Below are 10,382 nucleotides of genomic sequence, written 5' to 3' on the forward strand. Positions count from 1 at the left end.
AAATTATATTGCGTTGTAGTCCAGGCAAACTACTACTTAAGACAACTATTTTTAGAGCCCTTCAAATGCTTCGGAAGCTTTCGTTTCTATAAAGTCGCTCCCATTTAAGTCATTTTCCTATTATTTAAGGCTATCTAGTAAATATTACAAAACAATACTGTACAATATATTCATATTTTTAAATTAATATTGAACATGCTATAATTTGAACTTTTTGCTAAATCACACTAGCCTCCCCCTAGTTGTCCCAAATGGTGAGAATTTACTCTATTGTTTAAAAATAGATTGTTTCCTTTTGCCGTTGGAGAGTGTTAATCCGCTCACTTACGTGTGTCTCTAGAATATTCAGAGACACACTGAATACGAAAGAAGTTATTTCAAGCGAAAGGGAAATGTTTTCCTCTGGACTTACTTTTAGCACCTTGGCCCTCACCTCCACTAGGAACTCGTTTCTCTCCAGCGCTGAGCCTCCCTCCCTACGTGGTGTGTGACACACCTGGAGTAATGGCTGGACCGAGTGTGAGACAGAAAGTGATTGGGCAGGGGTTTCAGGCAGGAAGGTCATCTGCAGTGTGACCCCAGCCCACGACCCTATGTCCCAGATCACCCTTTGACAGCCCAGACGGTGATCTGACAAGGGACCAGCCACTCCAATGTCATCTCCTCTGGTTCCAGATAAGATTGAAGATGAGCTGGAGATGACCATGGTTTGCCATCGGCCTGAGGGGCTGGAGCAGCTGGAGGCCCAGACCAACTTCACCAAGAGGGAACTGCAAGTCCTGTATCGAGGCTTCAAAAACGTAAGACCCGCCGGCCTCTGATGGCCCTGGCGGGACTTCCCACTTGGGACTAAGCTCTCCCAGATGCCAACGGGACCCATCAGGGAGCTTTTCCATATGTGCAGTTGTGAAAGGAAGGTCCACTCTATAAAGGGACATGAGGGCAAAATTACCTGGTTAGAAAGGCAGGGCTGAGGCAATCTCAGTCGGTGGGAAGCTGACCAACAGCCCAGACACTTCGCAGGATGGCACAGCCTTGGAGAATTCACTCCGCCCAGGTTCTAACCTTAGCATAACCAATTCACAAGGTCAAAGTTTTTGGTGCCCCAGAAACAATGGGAGTTATGTCTCTTGCTAACCGAGCTCACAGAGACTCATATTGTAAGGCTGAATGCCAATATATTAATTTACTACATTATTTCATATGTTACACCTCATCATAGCCTTGTTGGGAAGGTCCTGTTAGCCCCGTTTTACAGGTAAGGACAGAGGACTGCAGACTGACTCGCTGAAAGTCACCAAACTTAGAAGGGGCTGAGCTGGGAACCAAATCCAGGTCTCATTCCAAAGCCCAAACTCTTTCCACCTCCCAGGACCCATTCTCTGATAGACTTAGCATTTTGCAAAGCAGCTTCAGTCCTAAGGGGAGTGGGGGGCTGCCTCCCAGCCACTCACCTTGGACACACACAAGTCCCTGCCCACCGGAGATCACGAGGAACCCTAGGCCCCAAGCCTACCACTCCTGGGGCGGGTCCCCACATACTCCCACTGACCGTCTCCCTCTCACACAGGAGTGCCCCAGTGGTGTGGTCAATGAAGAAACATTCAAGCAGATCTACGCTCAGTTTTTCCCTCACGGAGGTGAGTCCAACCTCAAAAAAGGTCCTGCGCAGCTCCCTCTCTGTTGAGCAGCCTTTCCTTCTCCAAGTTCACGCTCCTTGTTATCTGCCTCTGCCTTCACATTGGGGAGAATGCAGAGCAAGATTCCTCCTTTTATTGCAAGATGTGGAGTTCGCTAAAGCTTTAGCAGAAAAGAACTCTGAAAATGGACTCTCTCCAGGAAAGGAGGGGAGGTTGAAAAAGCAATATCATAAAGTCTCATGACAGTTCTAGAAAACAGGTATTTTTATCCCTGTCTCAGAGCGGCTAAGCAATTCACTTAAAGTCACACAGCGAGCAAATGGCAGACCAAGATTAGATCCCATACGCATCTGACGTAAAGCTTTGTCGTGGTTGCGCCACCACTGTGCCACACCCGGAGATCTCCGTTCTTTTCCTTGTAACAGCTGAGGCAAGCTAGAATTTTGAAAAAGAACTTTAGTAGATACCAGGGGCAAGGAAAGTAAACTAATCCAAAAGATGCAGGAAGCATAACGCCATGCTCATGAACCCAGGTCAGCGAGCATGCCAGGCCCACAGGTGTCCTGTCCCCTGCCCAGCTCCTGCGGGAACTCACTTTGCTCCCATGAGCCTGGGATATCAGGAGCTCTTGCTGTGGCTTCCATGTATCACATGCCACCTTACTTCCTGCCCCAGAAGCTACTTCCTACAGGACCCTTCCCTGCGTCCTAAGGAAGGAGACACTCAAGAGTCCCAAACACCCCCTGAGCTCCGCTTCTCACAGGCCCTTCGGCAGGAGACAGGAGCCTTCTGAGGTGTGGATCAAGGCCGGGGTGCCTGCTCAAGGGGGGGTGGCAGCTTCGTCCCACGCAGGCCCCGGAACTGCTGAGTGTTGAGTTCTATCGAGCCGCTCTCTACCGAGTTTGGACTACGTGGCCGGGCAAATGGTGGTTTTGATGATGTGACTCTGTGAAAAGGTTAACATACTTTTTCAAAAATGTGAAGACATTTTCGTGTTTCCCCGAAAATGAGACTGGGTCTTATATTAAGTTTTGCTCCAAAAGACCCACGGAGGCTTATGTTCAGGGGCTGTCCTCCTGAAAAATCATGCTAGGGCTTATTTTCCAGTTAGATCTTATTTTCGGGGAAACAGTATGTCTTGCCACATCTCACTGTACAGAGATGGGAAAGTGAAGATCAGAGAGGCGGTTTAGATGCCTGCGGTCATATGATGTAGCGACAGAGCCACTACCCAAGCCCGGGTCTGCCAGCTTCCTAATGAGTGCGCATTCCATGGCACTGCACTGCCGCTCAGGACGACATCTCCTGCAGCCACTGTGCCATCCCTCCAGCCAGAGTGACGCACAGACAGGCTGGGGATGGCTAGATGGAGAGGCAAGGGTCTGTCTTGGCTCTTGCTAGAACTTGCCACCTAAACCCCAGGAGAGCCAAATGGGTCCCGGTTCGCCCAGCAGGTTTCCCCGCTCCATGGTTTTCTCCTTTCTATCCCCCAGCACCACCTTTCCTCTTCCTTAGTGTTTTAAAGTGACCTCGCTCCCCTCTACGGAGCCCCTGCACCCACCACCTGCCTTCCCTTCTCTGCCTTGCAGATGCCAGCACCTATGCCCATTATCTCTTCCACGCCTTCGACACCACCCAGACAGGCTCCGTGAAATTTGAGGTACGTGACATTGGAGGGACTCCCCGGGGCCCCATTGCCTCTCCCTGTAAACCGTGGGGTACTGGGGTAAGGGTTGGATCATCAAATGCCCTCAGTCAAGACAAAGAAACCTTCATCTATTCAGTAAGCATTTCCTAAAGATAGAGAAAAGCAGCAGCAACGGCCTCTAGAACGGTGGGCCTCACGGGACTAATGATAACAGATTAATAGGTCACATGCACACAGAGCTTACCATGTGGCAGGCTCTGTACTTAGTGCTTTGCGTTTATTGTTGTATTTAATCCTTACCATAGCCCAACAAGGTAGGGTGCTACTATTTGTGACCAGTTACAGAAGAGGAAAGTAAGGCAGAGAGAGACTGAGTGAGTGGCTTTCCCAAGGTCAAACAGCTACTAAGTGGTCAAGGAGGGATTTGAACTCAAGGAGGGCATTTCCAGAGTCCACGTTCCTGGCCACTAGATGACACCACACTTGTACAATAATTGCCACCGTGGCACAAGGCAGTTCCAGAGGAGGCTGTGTTTACCTGTGTCTAGAGGTGTCAGCAAGGTAGAGCCCCATTCTTCCTCAAGGGGGCTCCCTCCCAAAGAGTGGGTGAGGGGGCGCTCCTCACTGAGTCTGGCCGTGTCCTTCAGGGAACAGAGGACTGGGGAGATTCCATTCTGTAAAAGCAGTCACCGCGTCAGACTCAAAGACAGCGCTTTACCCCACCCTGTGGCTTGGTGGTTAATGTCACTCGTGCCTCTTCCATTTCTCAGGACTTTGTAACTGCTTTGTCGATTTTACTGAGAGGAACCGTCCATGAGAAACTAAGGTGGACGTTTAATTTGTATGATATCAATAAAGATGGCTACATAAACAAAGAGGTAAGTGAGGCCAGGGAGGTATCTAATTAAACAGAACACAGCCCCAGTCATGATGAAATTGCCTGAATGAGGAGGGATCTGCTTTGAGTCCAAGAGAGCTGGTTTTCCTGGAACAATGGAGGAGGTCACCTCTGCCCGCCCCCATTGCCTTATCCTGCCCCTTTCTCAGGCACTAAGGACGGATTACGCAGATCCATTCATTCTCACTGGGTCACACATATTCAGTGCACATTCCAAAGTGGGGATAAATGATTGATTTCCGTATAGAGTTACTTTTCCCAGGGGAACTTGTATTTTAACAGGTTAACAGCCACGCGTTAAAGCTAAAAGCTGGAACAGCAGAATTACACATATCACCTAGAAGAGAAAAAGGACATTTTTGACGAAGAGGAGAATACAATTGGATTGTACTGACCACAACTTATTTGACCTACTAATAAAACCACGGAAGGGGGCAATGGAAGGTGCAGCCATCTCTAAAGAAATCATCACGAGTAATTTCTGAATCTTCACTGCTTGACACTTTTAGAGCCTCGAAATAGATGTGGTGTCTAGCCAGTGAAATACCCACAGGTCTGTCTCAAAACTCACTGTGGTAGCGACTGTGTCCTGGCATCTCAGTCGAAACTTGGATGTATCATCCCACTTCCTGAGCTGTAATCCTCACCTCAACCCTGCAAGGTTCTCTCCACTTTTTCTCTCTCATTCGTTCAGTCGCGTCTTTGCTCAACATATATTTGAGGGCTTATTAGGTGTTCCAGGTGCTGAAGAAAAAGTGGTGAACTGTCCGCACAATGTGAAAACCCTAACATCCACTAATAGCAGATGCGTTAAATGAATTCCAGTAACTCCTAATACATATGACGGAAATACAGGAGGCCATTTAAAATCATGCAAGAGTAATAAGATGGAAAAATTCAGGTGATACAACATTACATTTTCAAAATCACTTAATAAAGTAGTGGTATGTATGGTATTACACAGAATTGCTCGGCTTTCATCAGATGTCCACCTTTGTCCCAATCAATTATGATCACAGGGACAAGTCACCTGGTACAAATCCAGCCACCCAGGCCCAACCAGTCAAAGGAATTACAGAGTGGAGAGAGGGTCTCCCCAAAACGGAATGTGGGACAATCGGAACACAAACATGGCCAGCCCATCCCACACCTAACCTCTCCACAATTTCTGCTGCCCTCTCTCTAGGAGGGGGCGTCCCAGGTCCAGCCCCCTCAGCTTGCTTTCTAACGCCCTCTCATCAGCTGAAGGCCCTGTTCATCAGTGTCCTGAATAAGGACGATAGGGAGTCCCAAACTGTCACCTAAGAGGAGCTTGGCCTCACGGCTCCCACACTGTGTGCTTCTGTGTCCCCTCTGCAGGAGATGATGGACATTGTCAAAGCCATCTATGACATGATGGGGAAATACACGTACCCTGTGCTCAGAGAAGACACCCCCAGGCAGCACGTGGACGTCTTCTTCCAGGTAAGCGTACACACCCTGCGCGTGAGCTTTAAGCTCATCGTAGACCAGTCAGCCCCTGAGTCTCTGAGCCGTGGCTTGTGTCCACCCTGGACTACGCACTGTAGGAAACAGAAACCCATGACAAGTACTGTTCTCCGGGACGCGATGGTCTCCTTAAGCAGACGTGGTAGAGCACCGACTGAACGTTCCCTAAAAACTCTTGGGGGACCTGAGTAAAACAAAAGACATCGTTAAGCATGAGTGTGTAGCTGGTGGGCATTTATGTCTGGAGAGTAAAGGGAATCAGGTTAGAAACTGTGGTGAGATGGACGGTGAGATCATTTAGTTGAAGAGTCTAGTCTTGCTCTGGTAAAGAGCGGGCAGGCCTGTTAATCCATGAGTAGAAGAGAGGCAAGATCGTGGTGGGAAATTAGTAAAATAGTAACCTGGCAACAGAGCCCCAAAGAATGCCAGCGCTTATTCTAGTCTAACCCTCTCACTTTGCGGTTGGGAACAACAGGCTCACATAGGCTTAACGACCCACACAAGGTCACACAGTGAGTGACAGAAGTGGACACTCATGTCCAGGAGTCTTCCTGTCAGATGGACTGGCTAGAAAAGTCCAGGGAAGACTTGTTAGGGGAGCAGCAGGATAACCCAGTGATGAAGTGATAAGAGTCTGGAGCACGTCTTTTCATTTTAAGAAAGCTCACGGGTCACGTGCTCCCACCAGGTCCTGGGGGGAGTCGTCTGGCCAGTGAAAGGCCACCCTCACTCTCAGGGCAACGTTGATTTAGTTAAAAAAAACAAAAAAAACAAAAAAACAAAAAACAAAAAAAACAGTAAATATGCTTTGGAATGCAGATTGCCAGGTTCTTCAAAGTGCTTCCTCTTGTGCCTTTCAGAAAATGGACAAAAATAAAGATGGGATCGTGACTTTAGATGAATTTCTTGAATCCTGTCAGGAGGTAAGGAGAGCGCTCAGGGCACAATATCTGTAAGTCTGGGAGAGGAAATATGGGGCTTGTTGACCTGCACAAGGGACAGAAGAAGACACCTGTGACCTCTCCGGTCAGAGCCGCCATGGCGCCAGCACCAACAACAGTCCCCACTCCCCAGAACGACCTGGGCTCAGCCTTGGCCAAGCACAGGCTAAGCCAGACAGCCTTAGAATGGGTGTGTGGAGGGAAGGAAAAGCCCAGAGGGCTCTCTGTGACACTACAGACTTCCCAAGTAGGCTACACAGTCATCTTCCAACCTGCCTCTGGATGACCCACTCCTCAGACGACAGGGAAGTAGCTGCAAAAATACCTAGAGCTGTGATTCTCAAACCATAGCATGTGTAAGAACTGCCGGGGAAGATCCTGAAAATGTGCATTTCCACGCCTCAATCCCAGACACTCCAGATCTGGGATGGGGTCTAGACATCTTCATTTTTAACACAAACGCCCTGGACAGATGCTTCTAAACCTTGAATGCACAAACTTCCCTGGAGCTCTGGTTAAAATGCAGATTCTGATTCAACAGGTCTGCAGGTGGGGCTTGAGCGGCTACTTTTCTAAGCCTCTCCCAGGTGATGCTGATTCTGCCGCTCCGCTGGACCCCACCATCCTTAATCTAAAGGACAGAACAGCCCCGGAGACGGCCGGTGACTAAACTGGAAACAACTGCTTTCATCTCCTTTAGGAAAATGCATTTATACCCCCACCTAATTTCAGAAAGGGACAGTGACTCTGAGCTCTACCCTGTAAGAACTACAAATGCAAGAGAGCAGGGGAGAAGTTATCAACTCATGCTGAGCAACTACCAAGTTTCAGGTACATTACATAAACCTCATCATAACCCTGAGAGCTGGAGGTGCTGTGTCCCGGGGGATGTTCAAACTATTTAATAACTAGGATGGACTGAGGATTGAACACTCTTAACCGACCTTGACCCAATGCCCTGGGGCAGTGCCCTGGAGGACCCCTGCTAAACTTAGTATTAACCTGTTAGTTGATGGATCTTTGGGTAGACCAGGGGTCCTAAGCCAGTTACCAGGTAGCCAGAAGGGAAGATGCTAAGGTCAGCAGCTATGCACTAACAGTGTTATAAATAGTTCAACATTTTAACCATTGTGAACTGGCTGAACAGCTGTATTCATGACACCCCTTTTAAAGACGAGAAAACGGAGGCATTGCAAGGTTAAGAGATGTCACGAAGGCACAATAAGTGACAGAGACAGAAGCCGAATTCAATCATTCTAATTTTAAATACTATGCCCTATTGTATATAGTGTGCTTTTTTGACTTTGCTTAACAGTTTTTTAATCAATTTAGTTTCTCACACTAGCAATTTCTATAGCTCTTCATTAATGAACTCGCTTCTTTTTCACAACTTACTATATAAATAGATACTATGATCTATGCCGTGTTTCATGTGAAGAAACTGAGACAGAGAGATTAAGTAACTTGCCTAAGGTCACTCAGCTAGTATGTGACAGAACCAGGATTTGAGTCTACACAGCCTGACGCTAGAACCCATATACTTAACCACTAGGCAATAATACCTCACTGTTTTAGAAACTTTGAAGATTTCATATGCCCAGCATCTATTATAGGTTTGCTTTCTATTTCATCAATTTGAGCTCTAAATTATTTCCTTCCCTCTGCTTTTTTATTTTAATTCAATTTTGTAGGTTTCCTCCTAGCTTTTTGAGATGGACATTTAGTCACTGATTTTTCAAACCTTCTTTTATAATAGATACACGTAAAGATAAGTTTTTTCTTTGAGTACTGCTTTAGCTGAGAACTGCTTCAGAGCCCCAAAATTTTGATGTCATATTTTCATTGTATTTTAATTCAAAATATTGTCTTCTCTGACCCATGAAATACAACTTATCAAAACTAACAGAAAAAGAAATCGGAAATCTGAATAGTCTTATGTCTGTTAAAGAAAAATTTTAATCTGCAATTTAAAACTTTCCCACAGAGAAAATGGTAAGCTCAGATGCCTTTGCTGGTAAATTCTTCCAAACATTTAAGGAAGAAATGATAATAATCAAATACAAACTCAGAGAATAGAGAAAGAGAGAAAACTTCTCAACTTGGTTTATGAGGTTATCATAACTCTAATATGGAAACTTGACAAAGCCATTATAAGATTAAAAAATTTCCAGGCTGAGCACAGATGTGAAAAATCAAATCCAGCAATATGTAAAAAGCATAATACATCATGAACAAATGGTGTTTTTTAAAGGAATGCTAGATTGGTTTAACGTTCAAGAATTAATCAATGTAATATAATCAATATAATAGAACAAAAAAGAAAAAAATATATGATCATCTCAATAGATGTAGAAAAATCACTTGATAAAATGCAATTGCCCAGAGCTTCTTAAAATAAACAATACTCAGCATCTCACTAGGTAATTCGTTCCTTCCAAATTCCTTAAGTCCAGAGAAAGTGCCTCTTACCTTGAGTTGCTCATTTCCTAGGTCCCCACGCCTTACTCCCTTGCAGAGTTCTTTGTGCATGGGAAACCCATGCTGGAGGTTGGCTCACCAGAGCTTCTCAGAGAGGGAGGAGCCTCAGAGAATCCTAACTATTCCCTTTTCCCCTCCTCCCTTCCTAGGATGACAACATCATGAGGTCCCTCCAGCTGTTCCAAAATGTCATATAACTGCGGACACAGCCATCCGGCTCTTGGAGACTTATTAACCACCACCTCAACACCTTGATCTGCCCTCGTTCTGATTGTACACACAAACTCTCGGGACAGAAACACCTTTTACACTTCGGAAGAATTCTCTGCTGAAGACTTTCTATGGAACCCAGCATCACGTGGCTCAGTCTCTGATTGCCAACTCTCTCTCCTCCCTCTTGAGAGAGACAAGACGAAACTGAAAGCATGCTCATCTCACACGGCTGCCCCATGGAAGGTCCCTCTGCTTGAGCTTACACAGTAGCGCACACTTTTTTCTGCTTGCGTGCCCCAACCCACGGCTTCCAAGTGCAGCAGACCTTGGTGTATCTGGAAGCGAGACGACCTGAGCCAAATGCACACCACTCCGTGATGGCCTCCCAAACCAATGTGCCTGTTTCCCTTTCTTTGGTTGCAAGAACGTCCCTTGTACTGAACAATAGGAACCTAAGGTGACTTGATTGGGAGGGCCAGCACCTCACGTATGTAGGCTAGGCCTGAATTAATAAGCATGGCATTGTCTGATGACCCAAACTGCCCACGTCCTTGTTTCCAGAGGCAAAGACCAATCATTCTCTCACACTAGCATCTATGCTAGTAGTGCAAGTCCCTTAACTACCCAGGAAGGAGCCCAGGCCCAGTGGTTCATGCCTCCACTCCATCTTCTGCTAGAGCCCAGCACTGCATGTCCCTTCCGGAAAGCCCAGAATGCCTGCAAATTGCTGTAATTTTATACCATCTTCTGATCAATAAACAGAACTATTTCTTACACTCTTAATCTTCACTTCTTCCATGACTCCCTTGGGCAGGAGAGGTCAGCTGTGAAAAGAGAAGGCTGATCCATTCATTTTGCATCCAGTTGTTAGTATTTACTTTGTGCCAGACAATGCACAGTCCTGCCCAGCCCCCAAGCAAGCATCCAGCTCAAATGCAAATACTGTGACCACATGCAAATGCAGCTTCAAGACAACACTCTTCACAACCCCTCCCTCCAACAAGATGGCTATTTCCAAGACCCTCTCCTGTAGAAAGTATGGAGCGTGGTGTGGTTGGGATACGGAGATGAAGAGG

General features: G+C 46.7%; 1 protein-coding gene across 7 annotated transcripts in view; it reads left to right on the plus strand.

Moving 5' to 3' along the window:
* KCNIP1 (potassium voltage-gated channel interacting protein 1) overlaps positions 1-10,082 on the plus strand; it is a 268,622-nt gene extending 258,540 nt beyond the window's left edge. For all 7 annotated transcript variants that reach the window (XM_019741060.3, XM_019741075.3, XM_088798771.1 and 4 more), the window contains 7 exons: positions 676-800; positions 1,571-1,640; positions 3,230-3,300; positions 4,059-4,166; positions 5,546-5,650; positions 6,535-6,597; positions 9,243-10,082. In XM_019741060.3, coding sequence (XP_019596619.1) covers positions 676-800; positions 1,571-1,640; positions 3,230-3,300; positions 4,059-4,166; positions 5,546-5,650; positions 6,535-6,597; positions 9,243-9,290 — 590 coding nt within the window. In that variant the 3' untranslated portion in view covers positions 9,291-10,082. The remainder of the gene's footprint in view (positions 1-675; positions 801-1,570; positions 1,641-3,229; positions 3,301-4,058; positions 4,167-5,545; positions 5,651-6,534; positions 6,598-9,242) is intronic.
* The last annotated feature ends 300 nt before the right edge of the window (positions 10,083-10,382 follow it).

The sequence above is a fragment of the Rhinolophus sinicus genome, chromosome 5, assembly GCF_057876585.1.
Source record: "Rhinolophus sinicus isolate RSI-liver-muscle chromosome 5, RSI-T2T, whole genome shotgun sequence".
Taxonomy (NCBI): domain Eukaryota; kingdom Metazoa; phylum Chordata; class Mammalia; order Chiroptera; family Rhinolophidae; genus Rhinolophus; species Rhinolophus sinicus.